This window comes from Malurus melanocephalus, unplaced genomic scaffold (genome assembly GCF_030028575.1).
Source record: "Malurus melanocephalus ecotype Western Australia unplaced genomic scaffold, MMel_1.1 scaffold_86, whole genome shotgun sequence".
Classification (NCBI taxonomy): Eukaryota; Metazoa; Chordata; class Aves; order Passeriformes; family Maluridae; genus Malurus; species Malurus melanocephalus.
Window position 1 is genome coordinate 1937621 of NW_026623318.1, and position 24257 is coordinate 1961877.

Here is a 24257-nt window from a genome sequence, read left to right on the forward strand (position 1 = left end):
TGCGGGGCGGGGCGGGCGGGGCTTAGCGAGGGGGCGGGGACAGCACGGGCAGGCGGAGCTTGGGCCGAGCGGGGCTGGCCCTTTCGGCACGCGCTGCGGGGCGGGGCTTAGGGGATGGGCGCGCGGAGTAGGCGGAGCTTCCCGGCTCAGCGCTACCAATCCTGCCGCCAYACACTGAGGAGGCGGGGCTCGGGGGTAGGCGGAGCTTCGTGAGGGGGTGGGGASCCCGCGGGAGCGGGACCGGCCCTGTCGGAGTAAATGGGGCGGAGCTGCCGGAGTGAGCGGGGCTTCCAGAGGCACAAGATGGGCCAGGCTCCCTGGGATGGGCGGGCCTGTTCGGATGAGCGGGATCGGCTCTGTCTCTGCGGGCTCCCGGCATGCTCTGCGCAGCGCCTAGCCACACCCCTGCCCTGTCCCCCGTGTCCCCATCCCGCCCCCGTGACCCCCCGTCCTCTGTTTTCGCCCCCAGGCCAGGGCTTCTCCCCGTCGTCAGCCATCTTCCTTGCCCCAGGCCATGTGCCCGTCCCCACCCGGACCCTCGGTGCTGCCCCACTCCCGTCCACAGCCCGTCCCCTCCACCCAGATTCCAATTTCCTCATCCCTATTCTAATCCACGGTCCTGTTTACTACCCCAATCCCCATGTTYCCCCTCTCCGGGTCCCTGTGTTCCCATCCTGTCTCCTACACCCTCTCAGCACGCAATGACACCCTCTGTGTCTCCCCTTCTGCCCATCCCTGTCCCTCTCCACATCCCGTCCCCTGCAGCCATTCCCTGCCAGTTCAGCCTCTGTTCACCCCCGCTCCCGTCCCAGTCCTTGTGTGTCCTCATACGTCCCCAATCCCGACCCCATACCTGACTACGTGTCCCATGTGCAGGAACCCGTGGGCACAGTCCTGCCTGTCTCCAGTCACCAYCGTGCCCAGATGTCCCCTTGTTGCAACCGAAGGGTGTCATTGCCACCAATCCTGCTCTGAGGGCTGGGCTGGGGACTGKGGGAAATTCATTCTGGCTGGCTGTGCCCTTGGGGCTCCCAGGGGACACAGCTATCCCTAGGGTTATCCCCGCCTACTGGCAGTCAGCTGTGTCCTGCAGAGAAGGGACCATGGCAGAGAGGGACAATAACAGGCAAAGTAACAGGGACCTTGGCAGGGACAGTGGCTATCACAGGGCTTTCTGCAAGCCAGGGAATCTGGGTGGCTCTGGCAGGGCTGGAGGACACTAGGCGCTGCCCAGGATGGGTTAACCATGATTAGGAGGGTCATTCCCCTAAGATCCCTGTTGGTGAACTTCATGGGCCACCCAGAAGCAGGATCCCCTTGCCACGATAGTGGTGACCCTACGGCAACAGGATGGTCTGCACGGCCTCCCCACTGCAGCATCACCCACTCTGGGAAGAGACCGCCAAGGTGGGGAGGCCAAGGCCAGCCCTCCTGCTTGGGGCTGGTGACGGTCCAGGTCCTGGTGCCCTCCCAGTAAACATGYCCTCCCAGAAGTGACATGCAGGGTGGCCATGAGGACACACAGGTGTGGGACAGGCTGGAGRTCATCACCAGGACAACACCTGGGTCACCTCGACACTAAGTGATTTTGGGCAGGTATTGAGCACACCCATGAGGGCAAAGATCAGGACTTCCTTGTGACACAGGTCCCCTGTGTGTCCCCCCCCCCACCAAGCTGCAGGACTGGGCTGAAGGCTTTATTGAAAAATCCAAAACACATGACGCAGTCGTTATTATCATACAATGAAAACCCAAAATCAACCCACCCTGCAATGGGGGTTACCCTCACCGTCCCCATCACCAGCTGCCAGCACCGAGGACACCACAGGGACCCTCTGCCCACGCCCGGCCGAGATACAAAAGGGACAAATGGATTTGGCCAAGAGTGGTGCTGCAGTCCCCAAGCACCCMCTGCCAGTGTGACCCCCGTGCTGCTCCCTGGCCCCAAGGCCTGAGGTAGTTGGGGGTGCAGGCAAGACTCCCCCCAAAATAAGTGGGGAGGGTTTTTGGGGCTCCCCGTGTCCTGCAGGAACGGGATGGTTGGTATTGCATCCGAGGGGAGCCAGCGCAGGTTGGAGATGGGGAGGCAGCAGGACCCTACAGGGGGAGGTCCAGGTCCCCCTTGCAGGCTGGTGCACAGAGCAGGTGGTCTGGCAGCAGGACTGGYGGGGGACTCGAGAACAGCGGGTCCCTGCACTCTGCATGGCTGCATGGAGTGGTGGCAGCTCTGAGGCCACGGTGGTGGCAGGTCCCACTGCTCCGGGTGCCAGCTGGGGGCTGATGGTTGGGCGTTGCTTGGAACGCATGCAGTGACAGCCCAGCCCCTTCCTACACGGAGAAAGGCCAAATCCTGTCCTCAGCACCCCAAGGGGAATGACACTCTGCCCCAGCAGGGGCACTGGCAGGACCATGGGGAATGGGGACATCACTGCATGGTCTGACGTCACTGTCTCCACTGCAGCGAGATGAGCTGGGGGRCCTGGAGGTGGCTGATGCCTTCCTGCCCTCTGAGCCCCCTGCTCAAGGCACAAAGGTTCCCTGGCTGATGCCAGCCGCATGGCCACCCCCACCCACAGCCACGCTGGCCCTGATCCCCCCGCACCCAAGAGGGTGGCAATGATACCAGGCTGGCACCAAAGTAATTGGGGACAGGGAGCTGCTTGCTCTGGCTTTGGGGTTTTCTGTTTTTGGGGCATGCTGGCTGCCCCCAAAACCCTCTGTGCTGCTGCCCTAGAGTCAACCCCCGTCCCCAGGAGCTGGTGGCTTGTGTGGTGGCACTGTGGTGGCCCAAACCTACACCCAGCACCTTGTGGAGGGTTTATTGCTGGGATGAACACAGTGATCTGTCAGGGCAAGGCAGCCCAGCTCGGGGGGGCTTGAGAGGCATTTTGAAGACCTGGGATGAGGGGCAGGAGCTCATGGCAGCATCCCTCCTGCTGCCGTCCCTTTCCTGGCTGTTCTGGCACCCTGTGTCACTGGCCAGAGTGTCCCATGGGAACGCCACCTCCCACCCTGCAGTAGCCAAAGGCACTCGGTGCTCCTGTCAAGGGGGAGCACACTTAGCACCAAGCCCAGCAGCACCCTAAAAGCTATCCCCCACCCAGTGGCACCCCTGGGGCCTTCTGTAGGCTCATTCCCAGGGCGGGGGGACATTTGCGTCAAACCAGGGGCTGGATTAAGGCTGGAAAAGCAGTGAGAGGCAAAAGAAGCCCGAATGCTCTCGCTCAGCCAGAGCTGGCTCCAAGAGTTCCCAGAATCTGTGCAAAAACAAAACTAAAGGGTTAAAGACCCCCGTGGATACGTGCCCCCCCTCCCCCCCAGCAGCTCTAATAAATATACGTGCGGTTGCGTAAGCCCTCGCCCTGGCCCTGAGGTTTTGGCGGGCGGCTCTCAGGGCTCTGGTGCTGGAGGCGGCTCCTGGGGGGACACAAGGGATGTGTGCTTCGGGGGGACTTCTGCACCACTTCCTTGGGGATCTTCCCAGAAGACAGCACTGAGTGGGGTCCCAGGGGTGTCCCCTGTGGGCTGCTCCTACCGCTGGTGCTAATCTGCAGCTGGAGGTGGAAGACAAGGTCAGGGGGTGCAGTGCCCACCGGTTCCCTCTGCCCCATCCCTCTGGGACCATAGGGCTGCTCTAGCAGCACCTGAGCCCCTGCCTGGGGTGATGCACATCCCACAAGTAGTGGATTTACTCATGTGTGTCAATTATCCCCAGGCTTGTGCCAGCTGCAGGAAAACGTGGTTACTGCCATGGATAGCCRGCAGGGCTTGTCCATCCTGCCCCACCTTTTCCCAGAGCAGCTTCCCAGCTGGAGCAGGGCTGGCACCACTCACCATCTTCTTCCCAGCCCTCCGCCACTCCAGCCAGCTCGTAGTGCTTCTTGCGCAGCTCCCCCAGCTTCTGCCGCTCCTTTTGCAATTGGTTCTCCAGCTCCAGCACCCGCACCTGGGGACAWGGTCCAGGACATGCCCAGCCAGCACCCTGGCACAGGGCTGGGCCACGCATCCCCCATTCCCACCCGTTATGCCCCCAGTATCGAGCCCAAAGACCACTGAGTGTTCCAATGGGCCTGGAGAGGGGATGGAGCTCAGGTGGGCACGGCTTGTGTAGGTAGATGAAGATACAATGATCTGTGTAGGCATCCCMGGAAGGGGTATTCCCTGGGGCTGCCCCATGCCAGGTAGAAGTGGGAGCTGTGGGTAGCAGATGGGGGAAMGGGGTGGACATGGGTTAGGTTTTCCAGCTGCTGTGCCTTGATGGGAACAGTGTCAGGGAGGAATTGAGGACCAAGTGTGTGTGACTCCTGGGCAAATCCATCTGTTGCTTCAGCACTTTGGGCTTCCCCCATGCTAGTGCTACCTAGGGGCAGCTGCGTATGGTGACACTGAATTTGATGCCCCACCCCGGGCAGCCCAAGAAAGGCATGACCAGGTGTGTTTCCCAAAATATGTGGGAATCCCCTACCTGCGAGTCCATCTCCTGACGCTTGATCTGGGTGAGTGTCATGCTGGAGAAGTCCATGCTGTCTGTGGAGAAAGACACCGCCAGACCCCCATTGAGCTCTGCTCCCCTACTCAGACTCGGCAGCAGCTCCCATGCTGCTGGCAGGGTCTGGCACCACAGGATATGCAGGCAGGGAGTGAAGGGCAGCCATGGACAGAGACCACAGCGGTCTAGCCAACTGAGTGTGTTGAGCGCCAACAGCAGGGGTTCTGGGGCAAGCCTGTGCTCCAAGCATTAGAACCAGATGACATGGCCTCAAGTTGTGCTAGAGGAGGTTTGGGTATGACAAAAGGGACGATTTCTTCATGGAAAGGGTTGTTCAGCACTGGCAGAGGCTGCCCAGGGCCTGGTGGAGTCACCATCCTGGGAGGGATTTTAAAGCCATGTAGATGGGGCACTTGGGGACATGGTTAGAGGTGCAGCAACAGTTAGACCCAATTGTCTTAGAGGGCTTCTCCAACCTAAGTGATTCCATGATTCTAAGATCCCTGCTGCCCAACATTTACCTTTCTCCTCCACCTGAGACTTCCCAGCCTTGGTGGAGGCTACCACGCTGGCTGTGGCCTGGTTGACACCCCGGGAGGCTTGCTGGAGCTTGCAGAGGTTGGCGCTGTCTTTGTCTGCCTTCACCTGTCAGGACAGCCAGGTGGGGTCACTTTACACCGTGCCAGGCAAGCAGAAGACCAAACCCACGATTTGAGGTGACTGTGTGGTGCCCCAGCCTCACCCCGAACCACAGGCAGGGAAGCAGCCTTGCTCCTACCTTGGAGGCTGCCACCAACTGCGCAGTGCTGGCCGCGATCTCCCGGGAGCATACCATCAGCTCCTCGAATGTCCCCTTGCCTTGCACTACCAGGTCAGCAGCATCACTGTGAGAGAGCAGAGGGGCTGGAGCATCATCCCGCCACCCTGTGTCCCCTCTCTGTGGGAATGACAGGACTCTGCCATCCTCTGCCTGCTCTAGTGACAATAGCACTTACACCATGACAGTGGCACCCCAGCCCACTGCCTTGGAGGCAGAGATGAGACCCTCGGTCCAGCGTGAATTCTTGGCATAGAACTCCTTGGGAGATGCTGCACCCTGATATTGGTAAAGGMATAGTTGGTTACAGGGCACCTCCAGCCCCCACTCTTGGGGGAAAGGAGGAGGTCAGGGTGTCATTTAGGATGTATGTGGGAACTGGGAAGACACTGAACTTGGGGGTTGTGGGATCCCCTGTGTGGGAAGGGAGATCAGGGATCACCGTTAACACCCTAGGAACCATAGCCAGGGTGAGACCCTGCAGCTGGAGAGRAAAGCCTGGCAGCTGGTGGGGAAGTCCCAGTGGGCCAAGGGTTGGAGCAGCATAACCAGCTGATGATCCCCAGCTGGACAAGCACCCCTGTCTTCATCCCTGCCCTCAGCACTTCCTACCTCCCTGCCTGCACCCTTGCCCGCACCCGTCCTCAGCTCACCCGTCCGCTTTCCACAATCTCTCTCTGGAGGTCCTTGGACGCCAGGACCAGGACATGGATGGCTTGCATGAGGCCCGTGCAGGAGCCCAGGATCCTGCGAGACAAAAGCCATTGAGCACCCCCTGGGGAGCAGCTGCCCTGACCTGCAGCACTTGTCCCCATCCTGTCTGCCTGACTCTATACAGTGCCCTGACCACCACTCACCTCTCGTTCACTTCCAGTTTGACGCCTGTGTCACCAGCTCGTGCCTTGCTCAGCATCTCCTGGTTGAGGAGAGAGAGGCKGTGCTGAGCCTCATGCATGTCTCTGGCCTCCCCAGTGGTCCCAACAGGCCCAGAACGGTGCCTTATGGGTCCCTCTCTGCTCATGGAGACCCTCACCTCAATACGGGCAGATGCTGTTTCGATGGCTGCGGCTGTTGCTGCCATCTCCTTGTCCACCAGGTCACCCAGCTCCTCCTGCTTTATGTCCAGCCCTCTGGGACGCAGCTCCTGGGGATAGGATGGGATGAAAGGCAGCGTCCAGGAGCAGTACGGTCCCTCTGGTGGTGCCTGCCGTGGCCTGATACCATCGCACCAGGCCTCCTGGGGCACCCACCTCGCCGATGGTGCTGATCTGGCCCAGGCAGGCTGTCACCAGGCTGCAGTCAGCATTTGCCACCATTGCTGGGTCTTGCAGGGCACTGAGGTAGCTCACAGCCTCACTGCCACACTGCTTGCACAGCTCCAGCAGACCTGCATGAGCAGCACAGGGGGCTGAGCGGGCCACAAGTGGGGACAGGGATATCTGATTTCTGCCCACTCCAGCATTCTGCCTGTGCTGGCCTTTGCCTGCCCTGGTTTCTGCCCSCTTCAGCACCCTACATGCCCCAGCATCCTGCCCACCTTATCCCAGCACCCTGCCATGACCCCTGCCCACCCCAGCATTCTCCTTGTCCTGGCCTGCCTTGGTGCCTGCCCACCCCAGCCCCTGCTCACTCTGACATCTGTCCACCTTTGCCCCTATCCATTGAGTTCCCTGTCCATCCCAGCCCTTGCTCACCCTAACCCTACCCACTCCAACCCATGCTCACCCTGATCCTCTGGCCATTCTGATTCCTGCCCACCCAGCCCCTGCCCGAGGGCAGCACTCACGGTCAGCAGGCTCCACAGGGGCCACATGTGAAGTCGCGCTGCCCTGCAGGATGGTGTCACTGACCAGGTGGGTGAAGAGRGCCAGGCAGGGCAGCAGGGAACCCACAGCTGCAGCAGGACAGCAAGCACAGRCCTCAGTTCCTGCCATGCTGCCCACCCGCCCCGTGTGCCAGGGCTGCCCCTGTGTCCCCTGCTCAGAGCTGCCACCTCTCACCTGCACAATCCGAAAGGTACTTGCTGTGTGCATCCTGCAGCCGCTCTGCACACTCAGAGGCCGCCAGCGTCTGGGACAGGAGGCAATCTGCAGGCAGAGAGCAGGCAGGGTTCAGCAGGGGCCGAACAGGAAGCAGGCAGGCTGGGATAACGCCAGGTTTGGGAGAAGCAGGAGCCTCACCTGCRGAGCCAGTACAGCTGACATGAGCAGGATCCTCCATGCGAGCCAGGGCGTCCTGCACCATGCGCTYGCCCTCACGTGCGGTGTCCTGCAGCAGGGACAGCTTCTCCTTGGCCAGTTGCTGCCGCAGCGCCTGCTCTGCACTCTCCTGCTGGGCCAGAGCTGTGTTCAGGGCCCCTGCTGAGCAACTGGGCATTCCCTGCACCCAGCCTCACCAAACCCCTCCAGTCTGGCCAGAATGGGGATGGAGGGACCCTCAAGGTAGGTACCTTGTCTCTCAGCTGAGTCTGCAGCATCTCCAGCTCTGTCCTGCTGCTCTCTTGCTTGTGGCTGAGCATGTCCCGCACCTGCTGCAGCTCAGCTTGCAGAGTTGCCATCTCCTCCCTGTGCTGCTCTGCTGCCTGGCTCAGCCTGTCCCTTTCCTGCTCCAGGCTGGCAATCCGAGTGTTCTGCTCTGCTCCTGCCTGGGGCCGGGCATGAAATGGTAGTCAGGGTGTGCTGAGGGTGAACCCTCCAGTTTAGGGACTCATTCTTGGTCCAGGCTTGGGCCACCCCGACCRTCCTTACTGAGTGTACCATGGCCTGTGCAGGCACAGCTCCCCACACTGAGCAATACTGATGACCTCACCCGTGGACAACCGAGGCTCCTGGGGAGCTGGGGAACTTTTATCAGTGAAAATTTACTTGCACCACGACTGTCACCATCCTGATGGAGGAGTGGATGCAGGGATGCCTCTGTCCCATCTCTATCCTGCTGCAGTGTCTGCCCACCCCACAGATGGGTGCGCTTTCCTGCCAGCTTCTGCCTTTCACAATGAGCCCAGGCAYCCCTGCTGTCCTCCACTGCTCTGCAGGGATACCCTCTGGCACATCTTGCARTGTGACGGCGCACTGTTACCTGGGCTTACAGCAGGCAGAGCTGCTGCCTGACTGCTCTTCTAGAGGTTTTACTGCATGATCCCTGCTGCTGGAGCCCATTGTTCCACATACTACCAGGAGTGAGAAATGCACCTGTGCTACATGAAACCCACCCAGATTTGGGAAAGGAGAGGATAGGGAGCTGGTTTTGAGGCCAGTGATGGGTACCACCTCTCGAATGGGTAAGGACTCACTGCCTAGCCCAGAGGGGTGCTGGGGGCCCCTCACGTGCTCTTACCTGCGTGCTGGACTCCAGTGTGTCSTGGAGCACCTGCAGTTCCTGTCGGCTGGCTGCCAGCTCCCGCTTCAGTGTCTCCAGCACCTCTGCCTGCTCCTGAGACTGTGGCAATGGGAGAGGATGCTTCACTGGCACCCATGGAGAGCCCCTGCTCATCTCTGGCGTGTTTCCCCCATCCCTACTTACCTTCCTCTGAGCCTGCTCGCTCACCCGCTGGAAGGAGTCCTCCAGCTCCTTCTTCTCTYGCTCCACATCCCCCTGGGCCTGCCTGGCCACTGTCACCTGCTTGGTCACCTCTGCATTCTGGCAATGGCAGAGAATGAGATGTGCAGCCCCTGGTGTCAAGGGGCACAGTGGGAGAGGGGATGCTGGGGGCGGTTTGGGGAGCCCACCTTGCGCAGCAGGTCGGCATGGTTCTGCACCAGCTCACTGTATTTCTCCTTCAGTTTGCTGTAGCGCTGCTCATTGGCCTGCGCCCGTCCTGCCATGCACACAGGGACACAGAGCTGAGCACCTGGGACGCCCCACAGGGCTCACTCCCACCCCACGCCGGTGCTGGCGCTCCCTGCTCACTCTCAATCTCYGTCAGGCTCCGCTGAGCCTTCTCCGTGTCTTCCCGTTGCTTCTTCAGCTCCTCCAGCTCTGTGCGCAGGAACTCACTCTCATCCTGTGCCTGCTGCTTCAGGTGCTGCTGCTCGGCCAGCTCTGCCTCCAGCTCGCTGGCCCGGCCACGCAGCTGCACCGCACCCCGCGTGCTCTGCAGGGACAAGCGTGGGCTGCCGGGACTGTTTGGTGACCACCAGCACCATCCAATGCCCACCAGTACTGTCCATTGCCTACCCGACCCATCTAGCAGCCCTGCCATGGGTACTCTCCCACACAGACCCCCGAAGGCATCTGGGCAAAGTACAAGGATGCTGGGCAGTGGGGCTGAGCCCAGCCCGTGACAGGGATGCAGCTCCCTAGCACAACTGAGGACCCCCTGTATGGGGAAAGCCATTGGGGATGGGGCAGGACAGAGATGGGGTCACTGTCTTGCCCACCCAGAGACCCAGCCACCAGCCTACCCCACATACTGAGTGGGTCTCATCCTGCCCAGCTGGTTGTCACCCACCTCAGCCTTGAAATTCTCCAGCTCCTCCTTCAGGGCTGCGATTTCCCCGTAAAGCTGCTCGATTAGCCGGTCCCTGGGAAGGAACAGACACAGGGTACAYCCTCAGTGTCATGGGGATACAGCCTGGGAGGGGAAGTGTCCCCYGTGTCACCACAGCTGTGGTGCTGTTCCAGGCAGGAAGATCCCAGTACAATCTTGGCCATTCTGTGGCATCACCAGGATTGCTCACTTGTCATCCTTTTTCATCCCGTTTTGGCTGTTGAAGTTGAAAGGGTCACAGCTGAAGGAGCTGCCGAAGATGTCATCAAACTTGTTATCAAACAGGCTCTGGAGGAAGAGCAGGACAAACTTGGAGTGACCCCACCACCACTCGAGAGCCTTGTCCCTCCATGTCCCCTGTGTCACTGCCAAGCCAGCCTATGAGCTGCCTGGACACCAAGGCTGGTTCCCCCCACTGCTTCCAGGACACTGAATGGGATAAACTTGATGAACATGGAGCATCTGTGGTCCATCCCCACCTAATTCCTGAAGGGAGAAGATCCCCAAAACCATGTCTTGGCATGTTCCTTCCCCTCTCCACTCAGTGCCTGGGACAACCCTTGGTGGACAAGAGGGTGGAAGAGTGAAGACCTAAAGGTCTCCATGGCAATGCTCAAAGCCAAACCTCTCCTTGCCCATCACTGGAGGGCACCACACCACTGAGCAGCACTGGGAGATTAATTCAGGCTGGCTCAGCCCTAGCAGCACCGAGATGGGACATCCAGCACCCAGACAGGGTACCCAGCACCGAACTGTCTCTCTGCAGTGACACTCCCCAGTTCTCGAGGCCATCCCCACTGTCTCAGCCCTCACCACAGCGTGGATTTGGAGAAATAACCCTGGGCTCAGAGCCAGRGGGCCCACACACTCCTCACCTGTGAGGCGGTATCCATCTCCACCAGATCTGTGATGGGCTCATTGTCAGGTGAGGATGCTTCAGCAGGGATCACCACCACGGGGCTAATGTGCTCCGATAGCGCAGAGGCACGTAGGAAATTGGGAGGGTTCTGGGGATGGAGGGGAACAGGGCTGAGGGGCAAGGACTGGTACTGCTGCTGGGCTGAAGGCACAGTTGGTTGAAATTCTGCCCTGGAGTTGAGCTGACCATGCCTTGACCCATGAGAATGGAGCCAGGACCCACAAGGATGGAGCCAGGACCCACAGGGATACAACCAGGACCCGCAGGAATGGATCTCRGCAAGGGCTATGATCAGTGAGAGAGAGGATCCCAGCTTCCAGTCAGAGGGCAGCTCCATCCCAGTGGATGCTACCCAGTGAGGGATACAAGAATGATCCTCAGGCCCCAGGAGCCCCATGTTGCCAACCGACCTAGGCAGGTGGGCAAGGCAAACAGAGGCTTTTTTGGGCCATCTGCCAGTGTCAGTGGCCCCAGTGCTGCCCCTGGGCATAGGGATGGGGAACATTGGGGACTGTAGGGTCTCACCTCTGGCAGCTGTGGGATCTGAATCAGCCGCTTGAAGTACTGCAGGTTGCTGGAGCGGTAGAAAAGGTCCTTGAGCCTGCAAGGGGCACAGAATGGTTAGGGATGGCTCTTGTCCAACCTGGACAACCCCTTGCCAGGCTCCAGGAGGGGTCACCTGGACACCATACTGCTCTGGAGGGAAAGTGTTTTGTGCTGCCACCAACCTCAGGGCAGGTCCTGGGAGTCCCTGCTGCCAGCCTCCCATTGCTGGAGGGTTTATCCCAAAAMCCCAAGGTCTCATGGGCAGGGAGAAGGACCTGAACTTGAGTAACCTGGTCTAGTGGAAGGTGTCCTTGCCCATGGCAGGGGGTTGTACTGGATGACCTTTAAAGGTCCCTTYCAAMCTAAAYCACTTCCTGSCTACCCGAAGTTTTCAGGAACAGGGTGCCTTCCTGTCTGAAGCCAACATCTCCACCCTCACCTTCAGCTCCKACAGGACCATCTTCCCCAGAAACAAGGTACCTCCCTCCAGGATTTCCAGTTTTGGGGARGAGGGACAGGGTCCAGTCACACCTCTCCTAGCTCCCATCTCTCCCAGGCACCTGAACATCCCAGCTGAGATCTTGGCGCTGTTGACCCGTCCCAAGGTTAGTTCCTGAGTGGTCAGAGCACAGCCAACCCTGCTATCTGCTCTTTGCAGTTTGTGACCTTGATGCTGTYCCTAAGCACCATGACATCCTCCCCTGGCACCATGACATCCCCTCCCTGCTCTCAGTGGCCAGTTTTGGTTACCCTAARTAATCTTGTAACAGAGGCCACAGCACATCCCTGCTCACTCATTTTTAATYTCAGTGCCTTGGGAGCACTCCCAGAGCACCAATGCTCTGGGTCTGGGCACTTACTTTCGGAACTGTTCCAGGAAGCGATCCCGGTGGCCCTGCAGCGTATCTGCTGGCAGACCTGGAAGACACAGCAAGTAGAAATGTCACTGGGTGTCTTCATGRATCAGGGAATAACCCATCAGCACAGCCACACGGAGATGACTCTTTCCCAAAGATGGCCACCCTCCTCTGGGGGTCCAAATGCTCCAGGCAGTGTCCTGCTGTGGGAGACTACACTCCACACCCCTCAGAGCAGGGAATAGTGTGGCCTGGTGACTGCCACCACAATTCCAGWTCCTGAAGGATATGGGTTTTGCACCTCCTTGCCCTTCACTCCCCAAGAGGCTGGGGAAGAGGTGGTGGTGAACAACCCAGGCTGAGCAGGGTGGTAGCCCCAGTACCTCCCTCCATGACCCCCTTGCCCAAGGTAGTGGTGCTGCGGACACTCACAGGAGTGGAGCTTGAAAAGTAGCTTGACGGTGTAGTCGTAGAGGTGGCTGCAGTCCAGGATGACCTGGATGAGTGGGGCCAGGCGGCACTGCCCTGCTGCTGTCACCGACACCGAGCGCGACATGTCCAGGGAGCTAAACACTGCAGGGAAGGAGTGCAGGATCAAATCTGACAGCACTGGCAGCACCAGAGAGTGCCACACTGTCTCTGCCAAATCCACAAATGTCATCCRGAGCAAGAGCCCTTCCTTCACCTGGAGCAAGATACCCACTGGCCCTTGGGGACACAGCCTGCTGCCCCGCAGCCGTTTGCGARCTCAGCAAAGGGGAAAATCCCACCCAAGCCTGGGAACACTCCAGCCYGGCAGCATGAGCCTCCAGCTGGTCCTGAGCCCCAGCCATTTCCCTGGGCAGAGTTGACATGCAGCCCCTGCCTGTGCTCTGCCTGTCACTGTTGTCCCACAGGCACTCGAGTGTGTTGGCTGAGCCAGAGGGAAGTTGTTCCAAAACCAGCTGGGAGCAACTGGAGACCATCTCATTCCAACACCTTCCACTAGACYAGGGTGCTCTAAGCTCCATCCAACCTGGCCTTGAACTCTTCCAGGGATGGGGCAACCACAGCTTCTCTGGGCAATCTGTATCAGGGCCTCCCTACCCTCACAGCCAAAAATTTCTTCCCAATATCCCACCTAACCCTGCCCTCTGGCAATAGGAAGCCATTCCCCCTTGTACTTTCACTCCAGGCTCTTGTCCAAAGTCCCTCTCCAGTCCCCTTGGAGCCCCTTTGGGTTTAGGAAAGGGCTCTAAAGGCTTCCTGGAACCTTCTCCAGGTGAACACCCACGGCTCTCCCAGCCTGGCTCCAGAGCAGAGGAGCTCCAGCCCTCAGAGCATCTCTGTGGCCTCCTCTGGACTTGCTCCAGCAGCTCCACGTCCTTCCTGTGCTGGGCCCCAGGGCTGGAGGCAGCTCTGCAGGTGGGGTCTCATCTGAKCAGGGCAGAGGGCAGAATTCCCCCATCACCTGCTGCCCACACTGGGGGATCAGCCCAGGGCACGGCAGGTTTTGGGGCACACATGGCTGGGGCACGTTAAGCTTCTCATCTTCCAGCAGCCCCAAGTCCTTCCCAGCAGGGCTGCTCTCCTTCCCTTCACCCTCCAGCCTGGATTGATACCAGGGGCTGCCCTGACCCAGGCGCAGCCCCTTCCACTTTGTCTTGCTGAACTGTAATTCAGGTGAAGTGCCCATTGAAGAGCTGAGCTGTGGTGCCCTCAGTTAACATCCCCTGTCAGAGCCTCCTGAACTCAGATCAGCCCCCATAAAGGGGCTGGATTCCTGCAGATCTCCCAGTCCACCCTCTCTCAGAATAATGTGGGGCTTTACCTGTCTGGAAGAGGTTCAGCTCACACTCCAGGTAGTCAAACATCTCCACCGTCAGCTGAAAACTAGGAAACAGGGTTGAGGATGGCTGGGGACCATCCCCATGGCCACCCATGAGCCTCAACCTCTGCCAGGTGCCACCCCAAAATGATGAGGGTGCTCTAGTGCGGAGGCACCAGCCTTGCCTTGGGCTCTGCCCGCTTCTAGGACCTGCAGCAGGGCAGGGGGCAGAGAAAAGTCGTGCTGCTCATGGGGTTGGGCAGATCGTGACTCTCCTCCTGCACCTACCCCCTCCCTGACCTTCCACTCCCCACACTCACAAGTTATTGACGTCATTCTCCCCAGCCTCATCAAGCTGTCGGTCGGACATCTGCAGATTTCCAGGGAATCGGGGATTCTGTGAGRGAAGCAGGCATTGGGAAAGGGTTCCTGAGGACCTCCTGCTCCAGCCACAGCTCTGGGAGCATCAGGGCTGTGATCCTGCAGACTYAAAGTCAGCTCTTGAATAAGCCAGGGGAATGATGTGGGGGAAAAGGGACACAACACAGGGTCTCTGAATACTGGGTGACCACAGCATCCCTAATCCATGATGTCTGTGCTCTTCCCAGCAAGAAAAGCCAAATCTCCCCAACCTGAGAAACCTGCCAAGCAGGGAGGAGATGGGGCTGCTAGCAGAGAGCTGGAGGGGATGGAGTGGTATCTGCCCCAGAGGGTATCTGTCCTGGCATTTCGGGGAAGGTCACATCACATTTCCAAAACAGGGTGATGGGCACAGAAAACACCTCTTTCCAGCAGAATTCTTCCCCCTTTGCCCATCTACGATATCTGGCCAGGGGGAGGGGGAAGGGGTGTGTGTCTCCTACTGCTTGTAACCCACCAACTCCCAGCCCAGCCCAAGGAGCATTGGGCCACCAGGAATCCTGACACCCTCAAAGCATTGGTCCTTGGGCCATTTTGGACCCAATTTTGATGGCCACCGGCAGCTCCAGGAACATTTCATGGAGGCAACAGGATGGTCATGTGGGTCTATTGCTGTCACCCCAACGCCCACCCCTTGCTGAAGCCTTAGGGACAGGGACAGGTGAGCTTACCTTGGTGTGAAATTCCATCTTGGTTCTCAGCAGTTTGAGGTAGATGCTGCACAGCTGCCCATAGCCCTCACTCAAGTGGCCCTGGGGACCAAAACACTGTTGAGATCCAGGGCAGGCTGTGGAAAAGCTTTTTTTGCACAAGATCACTCCCTTATCTCCCCAAAACCACAGCCAAACCCTTCCCACTGGCACCCGGACGCAGGCTAACTGTACTGAACAGATTTGGTCAGGACCTTCTCATCACCTTCTCTGCAGGTTTCAATGCTTCATTTAACTGTCAGAGGTGAGTTTTTACTACGTTTTACCATAAAACAGGAAGGAGGCATTTCATTTTGGTGGAAGGGGACACCAAATGCAACTGAAACCCAGCCCAGGGAGGTGATGACAAATCAGCCATGGCTGTGCTCTTGCTTCCTGGGAGAGGGAAAGAAGGAACCTCCCAAGCCTACACCCCCTCCAGCCTGGCYGAGGGACCCCCATGATGTCCCCCTCTATGGCTGGCAGGGTTGATCACTTACCCACATCCTGCTCATGTCACTCAGCTCGTTCTTGTATCGCACAGAGTCTTTCAGGACCTGGAGAAAAGATGATGACWATCAGTAGGCAGAGCACGGGGACATAGTGTTCCGTATTTGAAACCAGGAATTGGAGGTCTTGATGCATTCCTGACCCTTTAGTACCACCGCCAGCCCTGGGTGCCTCAGTTTCCCCAAGGAGGATCCTTGCTGATGGCTCCTGCACCGCTGCTGTTGCCTGGTGCTGAGCAGTTTCCTCTGGTACTGGCACTGCCATCAGCACCAGGGTTTGAGGCACACCAGTTTGTGGGCAGAGCAGCACCAGAAGGGCTCTGCCACTGAGGATGGACCCCCAGGAGGACACCRACCTCTACTCCTAGAGGGGAACTGCCCCTCTAGGAGGGCTCCAGCTGCAGTCCCCACCCCAGGACTGACCCCACCAGGAGGACACTGACCCTCAGCATCTCCCATCATCCARTGCAGCCCTGCAGGGGAAAGGAATTAGCCCTAAGCTGAGCTCTGGGCACTCACATTGGAATGTCCATCCCGRAGGAGCTTGTGGAAGACATGGCAGAACTTCCAGCAGAGCACGGCGTTGCCAGACARCGGCAGCCGGTTCACCACTGACCAGAAGGTCTGTGCTCCCTTCTCATGGTGCGTGCCCAGGATGCACGGTGCCGGTGGTCAAGGAAACACTCCTCTGCCCTTTGGTGATGGTGAACAGCCACCCAAAGCTGGCTGCACCCGCAGAGTCCTGGGGGCCCAGGCCACCATGAGAAGCTAATGTAGCCCAGCCCAGGCATGCACTGTCCCCAGGGTGGACAGAGGGAGGTGGTGTCCCTCTCTCTCCCCAGTCCCATTCTGGGAGCACCATGCAACACTGGGGCTGTGCCTCTGCTGAGCATTCCCAGATGTCTGCCTAGGATGMTGGGGATCCACTTTTAGTGGCAGCATCCCAACCTGCTGCAGGCACCCCAGCAGGTTCCTCTCYCACCCTTTCATGGGATAGCAGAGTTGGGAGCACCAGCCTGGACACCCACCAACATTCAGAGGCTGTGCCAGCAGGAGTAGGGACCCTGTGTCATGCTGGAAAAACATCCAATGTTGTTAATAAACCCTCCAAGGTCCCATCCAGCCAGCACCCTGGGCACCTCTCCTCACACACTCTCTCGAGATCGCCCCTTTTCCAGGCAGCCCCAGCCCCGCTCCAACACTCCTTGTCCCATGGCCCGCTTTGGGAAGGATATTCCTGGCGTGTTTCTCTTTGACAGCCACTTCCTGCGCATTAATGGCCTTATTGATGCTGACGGTCTGCAAGAGAGAAGCGATGTAGGGGGGTGAGATGGGAAGGGTTGAGGCTCCCTCCCAGTCCCYCCTCATTCACTGAGACCCTCTGGCTCTGCCGGCACCTGCCATGGCTGGGTCCCATCCAGGTCCCCAGTCCCTGCTCTTGCCAGCTGGATGCTGACCTTTCCCGGATGCCTTTCTAAGATGCAGTTGGCATTCACCAAGTTCAGCTGCTGCCAGGACTCATTTACTCAGGATAATAATGGTGCAATTAAAGCAGTGCTCACAAAGAACCCACTGCTGCCCTCGGAGTGGTGGGACAGGCAGAGGGAAGGCAAATCCCTCCCCTGCCCTTGGACTCTGGGCAGCAGCTGGCAGCTCCTATCCCACTTTTGGGGGGACTGAACGGGGAGGACAATTTGAGGGGCACTGAGAATTGGGCAGTGGGATGGCAAGACCACTGCCAGCACTGCCTGGCAAGGTCCTGGCTGCTCCATGGATTAGAAACAGGCTGGACTTGCCACGCAGGTGTTGAGGACCTTGGGGAGTCCACACGGAGGAGCCTGGGCAGAGGCAGCCACCATTTATCCTATGGAAGGCAGTGACAGCCATTGGAAGCATTTTCCAGGCAGGACTTTTAATCCTAGCCCATTTCTGCTCCTACACGGGGACACAATGATGCTGGCTCGGGGTCACCCTTTCCCCAAACTCCCACATCACCGAGTGCTTCCCTGGCACCTGTTCTGTGAACATCGTGCTGCCAAGGGAAGGAACCGTCTGGCTCAGCACTGCCAGAAGTAGCCCATTACTGATATAAACCAATTAAAGATGTGGGATTAATTCCAACACCTTCCTCACTGCAATCATTGCTGCGACCCTGCTTCCTGGCCCTCTCTGAAGTGGCCCACATGGCTTCATTCCTAYGGACCCTGATGACTCTGTGCTGAGTGGGGCTGGAAGGGCCCACAGAAGCTCCAAATGTGGTGGGGTAGAGCCCAAATCCCCCCCAGCCCGAGCAGGAACAATGATGGGCTGAGACAGAAGAGACYCCACCCATAGCTGGACCCTCAGCCCAGCACCTCCAGCCCAGAGCCAAGCACTCCCTTAGCTAAAATTGTGTCCCAATGCCCCAGTATGAACTAGCTCTGCTGCAGCGACGTCACTGCTCTGTGGTGTTTGCAGCCCCATCCCTATCGGCTCTGGGTGGTCACCATGGAGGTGACCACTAAGGACAATGGAGGTGACACGGGAGGTCATCAGCAAGATGCAAGAGGCTCATTTTGAGGTGTCTGGGGACCTGGATTGCCAGTTGCAAGACACCCACTCCAGGCACCCAGAGCAGAACCCAGACCTCAGCTTGGTTTTTTAACAAGAGCTGAAAGGAACACCAGCAGTGGAGAGATCCATCCATCCCTTCTTGAGGGGCTAGATGGAGACAACAGGTTCCCAGAGTGTGAGAAGGTTGGGAGTCACCTCTGCAGCTCTGCCCATCTCAGCAGCCACAGCCCCTTGTCAGGAAAACCACAAAATTAAATTCAGCTTTAAAAAAATGTCAACAAATCCCTAGGGAAGGTGCCTCTGCCACTCTGCAGACGGATGCCCATGTCTCAAAGGTTTGGAGCAGGATGCCCACATCCCAAYAGCCATTTTTGACACATGCCATAGATCCAGCTCCAGGGGTAGCTTGTCCTCATCTGAAAAACCAGTCTGCAGCCCCACAGGCACAGTCAGGACAGCCAGAAACAGCCAGSACAGTGAGGAGTGCCAGGATCAGCATTTAAATGCACATTCCACCTCGGAATGGACTCCTGGACCACAAGCCAAGTGCAAAATCAGAGCTGGGGAGTGGAAGCTCACAGCCAGAGGCAGGATGCAGGCATCACTTTTCCGAAACCAGCATGTGTCCGGTGCTGTCAACCCCAAATGACTGGAACAGGGGTGGTCTCCAGAGGGAAGCAGTGCTGCATCCCTGGGACAGCTGGAAATGGGGCTCCCAGTTTACTCCTCTTTCCTGCCAGCTTTTCCTGGCCAAGCAAGGACACTCTTTTCCAACCAAGGAAGCCCCAGCAATCTCCCAGAATGAGGAGACACAGTGGGAGGGAGGGCTGGCAGCCCCTGGTTCCAGGCAGGGACTTCCCAGAGCCTTCGTACCCAAGTCCCTCAACTCCAGTCGAAGCACACACAGTACCTGTCTGGAAGGCAGGAAGCTTTTCTGAGGAAAAGCTAGATCCCACTTTCTTGTCCTTGTGGACAGCTCACTGCATCCCTCAGAGTGCAGGACAGGGGKTCCATCCCTGGAGCCAATTTGGGAGATGCCCAAACTGCCATACCAGTGTCTCTGGCAGGGTCCACATCAGCAAAYCAGGGGAGCACAGAGCAGCAGCAGGAGACCAAGGTTGAAACTGTCACTTCCAGGGAACAAGTGGGGTCAAGGAGGGTGATTTGGCTGCAAAATTGGGTCAGGACAGAGAGAAATTTGGGGCTGCCTGGACAGCAAGCCCAGACCCCTTCCCCACAGAGGGTCTTTCATCCTGACTCAGAGATRGTGCTTCCCACCACCATCCCACACCTGCAGTTGAATTTTAATTTAGTTATGAGCTTCCAACCTATGAGGGCGACTTCTGACCTACCAGGACATATCTGGGCAGCACCGCTGGCCCAGTTCCAGTTTTGTGAACAGGACAAGGGACATGGGGCAGCCCCACACCCCACCCTGCTGCTGGGACAGGAAACTCTGGGGTTTCCTCAYGTGCAACAGGCCAGGCGGGAAGTGGGAGGAGAGTCCAGAGAGGCCCATTACACAAGGAGAAGTGTGATGGTGATAATGCCATCCGGACACCCTGGCAGAGCCACAGAGCCAGGATGTGGGACTGAGCTCAGAGGGGAAGGACCTGGAGCAGGGATAGGCATGGGGCTCTGCCAGGCTGGAGAGTGGCTCCATGGGYGCTGCAAGGGCTGGTGAGGACATACGGGCTGGGAATGCTACAAGGATTGGGAATTCTGCAAGCACTGTTAGCTTTACAAGAACCACTTGGGCAGGGTGAGGAAACCCCACTGGCATGTGCATGGAAAAGCACAATCCATTTGGGAGAGCAGTAGTCTGGGACTATCTGTGGGACCTGCCTAACTGTCTTTTCCTTCCTCTGCAACACCAAGAAGATTCTCAGAAATTTGTGGAAGGTCCATTGCCCATGGCTTGATGGGGCAAGCCACCATAGCCATGTCCCATGGGAATTCAGCACAGAATCCCACTGGCAGTGAGTGCTGTCAGCCCTTGGATGAGCTGGACTAACCCCCATGGGAATCCCCAGTCCCTGATGCAGCCCAGCTCTTCTCACAAGGAGATCCCACAACAGGATGGAGCCAYCAACAGCTCCACACTGGGGTGACCCATGGACTAGGACTCATGTCACCTCTCCAGGTGTGTGTCAGCAGGCTCCCAACAGGGACAGAGGAGCCCAAAACTGCATGGAGGGAGAGAGTCAGGGTGACAGAGGCTTTCTGAGCCCTGATACACACTTCCCTGTCACATACACTGTCACCCCCCACCGGTTCTCCCCAGATTATGCTCTCACAYTCTGAATCCAAAATTTCCCATTTGGAGGCAAAGAGCCAAGCTTGGCTCAGGAGCGGCACAACGCCTTCCCGCTTCTTTCATTTCCAAAAGGAAATGAGTGTTGATTAAAGAATCCAGAGCTACTGCAAATTATTTGGAGAAACTGAGTAAGTCGCAGTGCAAATCCTCTTAGTAATGCTCCCTCATTTCGCCTTAATTCCTTTCTATAAATGGAGAGCCGGGATGGAGCATACCTCTGGAAAACCGCTTGCAAGCCCTGCAGACTCAGGAGCTTTGGGTAAGGGAGTGAACAGGGAGACTTGACTACAAGAAGACTGGAAGAAAAATCCATGGGTTTAATTAAAATGCAAATCCCAGCAAAGCTTGGCATGGGCCCTGGAGGTGTGCAGGACATGGGATGCAGAAGCTCTTCCAAGGCCACATCTCTCTTCAGACATCACCCACCAGCAGCRGCTAATGGCAAATCCCAGCCTTGATGGGACTCAGGGAATGGTTTTCTCCAGCAAAATCCTGGAGCAAAACCAGCTGGACAACAGCCAGGGTGGTCAATGCTCTCCTGAGGACTGGTGAGAGCTCCTGGGGACAGTTGGGGTGGCRGCGGTCCCAGCACACTGGGCACCTGTGGCCTGCCAGCAGCAGCAGGAGCAGGGAACAAGCCTGGCTTTGTGCCTGCCAGGGAAAGGGAAAGGGAGGCAGGAAGGCAGCCTGCAGGAAGCAATGCCAGCAGGGCTGGCCAGCCACACAGGATGTAAAACCCAGGGATATATTTCTACATATTGGACAGGAGGATGCTCCCAGTCTTCCCACTCAGTCCCATAGGCTTCCCGTGAGCAGGGAGTCAGGGGACATGGAAAATACCTTCCCACCACTTAATCCAGGCTATTTGGCTACATCTGCTGCTGAATCCATGAGTTTGGAAAGCAAGTGCTCCTCTCCTGGCTGGCTATATGCTGGAGCTGCTCTGGGGATGAAGCTCCTTGTCCAGGCTGTGTGAGAATCTCCCTAAAGGTGCTGCTGCTCTTCTCACCTCCTGTTCCCTCCAGATGAGAATAATTCCCAAAATGATACAAGTCTCAGATTTCCCACTGCTTGGGCCATAAARACAACCATTTTCCCCCAATCAACAATGATTCCAGTGATAGAATTGCATCCACCRGGATCGCTCCAAGTGGCAGTGGCTCCAGATGTCCCTCTCCAGAAGGAGATGCTGATGCCACCAATCCAGATGCCAGTAGGAGGAGGACCAAGGTGTCCAGAGACAGCCCTGAATTCCAGGTGACACCAGTGTAGGTGTTTGGGGTCACCTTGTCCCAGAGCCTGCACATGGAATATCCTGAAACCGAGTCACTGGGAAGAGGGCAACAAGCTCTGTAAGCCACACTGGAATCCGATGGCATGACCATGACCATGATGCTCTTCTTGGCAGAGACTTGCCCTGGCACAGGATCTGCTCTGCTGAGGCTAGGAGGACAATGACTTCAGATTGATGACACCACTGGTCCCTCCAGCACTTGGCAATGCCTGATGGAGGAGTGTTATGGAGCTCCTCAGCACAGGTGGAGTTTCCAGGCAAAGAAACACCTGAGCCAGGAAATGGAGGGATGGTGTGAGGTTGAGAGGTCTCCAGCCATGAGGAGACACATGAGGCTGGAAGCTGCTGCCCGACTCCTAGCATGCCTTTGCCTTGAGAGCTGTAGTGCTGGTTTCCCGGTAGGAAAATGAAAATAAAGTTGTAGGATGCCCATTTGGAGTGTACTTGGACAGCCCACTCCACCAGCTCCAGCTCCTCCCGAGGGCAGCAGAGACTGGAATCCACAGAGGGATGCGCCCATGAGCTGCGTGTGCAAGAACTTGACCCACTGCTGGCTCTTCCAGAGCTCCCTGTGAAAATTCTGAGTTCCACACCATCGGGAGAGATGGGATAGGACAAAACTTATGAATTGCTCCTCCAACTTTAAGGCAAAGGAAAAAAAGGAAGGCAACCACTCCAGTGAGACACTTGATGCCAGAAGGGGAGAGAGCTTGAATGATCCCAGGGAGGGTTTGGGTCCACCAACACCGGAGACGAGAGATCACCGTGGTGAAGATATCACTGCCCACCACAGGGAACTAGCACCTGGAGTGCTGGGCCACTGGATCTATCCAGTGCCATAAACAACTTAAGCAGTTTAATTACTTGGACATGGAATTTTTAAATCCAGTTTAAGGAATGTGGACTTTTCCAATACACACATAAACCTTGGGGGAAAAAAATGGATGGTGAAAAGCAATTTTGGGGATAAAGCAAGGCTAGGAAGCCAGACCTCACAGGGACCACTGGGGAAGCAGACAGTGTAAAATTCAGAGCCCAGGTTGTTGCTGCCCAGCACTTCCAACCCCACAGCATAACCAGAGCCCATCACAGGGGASTGGATCTGAGGAGAGGCAGAAACCAAGGGGGATTCTCAGCATCCCTATACCTCCATGAAAAACATGCACATCCGTTCGTTACTCTTCTCACTTAATTACTGCTCAGGGCACTCCATCAATCCTGCCCCACGTGCCCAGCTGGCTTGGTTGTGGCTGGAGCCTTTCCCGTGAGCTGCCCCAATATCCATGCTTTTAATTTTAAATGGGGATTTTATGCAAGGATAATCTCTTCCAGCAGTGGTGATTTCTGTCTGGGGAGGGAGCATGGCTGTGTTTGCCACAGTCAGTGGTCCAGGAAGGTCTTCCACCACCTTCAAATCTTCCTGAAACATTCCCAAATATGCTGACCAGAGGCTTCTGCTTCCCAGCAGATGCAAATATTTGTGCATTTTTTAGAACAGGAAGAGATAAAGGAGTGAGGATTGAGGACTTGGGAAGCAGACACAAGGAGCTCATATCCAGATATGCACCTCCATGATCAGCTGCCATCCAGGACCCACATTTCTTGGGAAGTGTCACCCTGGCAGGAACACAGGGGTGCTTACTGCCCTAGCTGGATATTCCCAAATTAAGCTGGGACRTAGTTTTGGTGGAAATTGTTCCTTGCAATGCTTCTGGGTGAGCAGCAACTCCCGGGAGCAGAATGGGGCAWCCCTCCCCTGTTATCCCCCAAGTCTGGATCCTGCAATAGTGCCAAGAGCAGCCTCGAACGAACATGTGGGGTCCAATGTTGCACCTGAAGGACCTGCTGGAGCACCGGGAAAAGCCAAATCCCTCTTCCCGGCAGGAGCGACCATGCTCCCTGTAGGAACAGACCCTAAAAATCCACTTCTCGCCACAGACTTGTTTTCATTCCTTATACCTGGATGAGGGGCAGTCCCACGGGCCGGAGGGGCTGTGCCATAAGCACTGGGCACAGGGACACAGGTGCATGGGGACACAGATATGTGAGGACACAGGTGCTCGTGGGGACACGGCAACATGGATGCGCGGGGTCACGAGCKCTCGTGGGGACACGGATGCACGGSGACACCGAATGCTCGGCGGGGACACCGGTGCTCGTGGCACGGCCTGAACCCGGCCGAGCCGAGTAATGGGGGAAGGCGACTCACACGGGTGTGTGGGCACSAACCCGCCCCGGCCGCAGCCGCGCGGGGAGCTCCGCATCACCGCGAAGACGAGCCCCCCGCACCCGCTGTTGGGTTYCGCCGCCACACGAACCATCCCCGCTCCCCGCGATATTCCTCCGGGAACCGCCGGTATCGGGGGGAACGAACTTCCCCGGGAAGGACTTTCCTGGATGCGAGCCCTGATTCCACGAACGAGCCCGAGAGGGGAGCGAGGGTCCGCGGGGGGGTGGCCGTGGCCGCGCACTTACCACCTTGCCCAGCTCCATGGCGGGGGCGGCGGGGCTCGGGGCGCCGGCTGCGGGATCAGCGCGGCGCGGCGGCGGC

The 24257-nt window shown here is 57.8% G+C and overlaps 1 protein-coding gene across 3 annotated transcripts in view; it reads right to left on the minus strand.

Moving 5' to 3' along the window:
- Window positions 1–3486: 3486 nt before the first annotated feature.
- The window catches only part of HIP1 (huntingtin interacting protein 1), a 41531-nt gene continuing 20760 nt past the window's right edge, over window positions 3487–24257 (minus strand). The window contains exons 2-31 of one of the 3 annotated variants that reach the window (XM_057367933.1): window positions 16778–16841; window positions 16062–16204; window positions 15534–15590; window positions 15016–15096; window positions 14245–14321; window positions 13928–13989; window positions 12550–12690; window positions 12121–12178; window positions 11240–11315; window positions 10671–10802; window positions 9986–10083; window positions 9757–9829; window positions 9216–9399; window positions 9035–9123; window positions 8829–8945; window positions 8643–8744; window positions 7756–7950; window positions 7487–7634; window positions 7307–7393; window positions 7093–7200; window positions 6557–6693; window positions 6340–6450; window positions 6164–6222; window positions 5960–6053; window positions 5485–5585; window positions 5268–5373; window positions 5011–5134; window positions 4466–4527; window positions 3835–3946; window positions 3487–3554 (exon numbers count right to left, since the gene is read on the minus strand). In XM_057367933.1, coding sequence (XP_057223916.1) covers window positions 3544–3554; window positions 3835–3946; window positions 4466–4527; window positions 5011–5134; window positions 5268–5373; window positions 5485–5585; window positions 5960–6053; window positions 6164–6222; window positions 6340–6450; window positions 6557–6693; window positions 7093–7200; window positions 7307–7393; window positions 7487–7634; window positions 7756–7950; window positions 8643–8744; window positions 8829–8945; window positions 9035–9123; window positions 9216–9399; window positions 9757–9829; window positions 9986–10083; window positions 10671–10802; window positions 11240–11315; window positions 12121–12178; window positions 12550–12690; window positions 13928–13989; window positions 14245–14321; window positions 15016–15096; window positions 15534–15590; window positions 16062–16204; window positions 16778–16841 — 3009 coding nt within the window. In that variant the 3' untranslated portion in view covers window positions 3487–3543. Of the gene's footprint in view, window positions 3555–3834; window positions 3947–4465; window positions 4528–5010; window positions 5135–5267; window positions 5374–5484; window positions 5586–5959; window positions 6054–6163; window positions 6223–6339; window positions 6451–6556; window positions 6694–7092; window positions 7394–7486; window positions 7649–7755; window positions 7951–8642; window positions 8745–8828; window positions 8946–9034; window positions 9124–9215; window positions 9400–9756; window positions 9830–9985; window positions 10084–10670; window positions 10803–11239; window positions 11316–12120; window positions 12179–12549; window positions 12691–13927; window positions 13990–14244; window positions 14322–15015; window positions 15097–15533; window positions 15591–16061; window positions 16205–16777; window positions 16842–24181; window positions 24250–24257 lie in introns of those variants that run through there. The other 2 variants (XM_057367932.1, XM_057367931.1) reach the window with 2 other exon arrangements.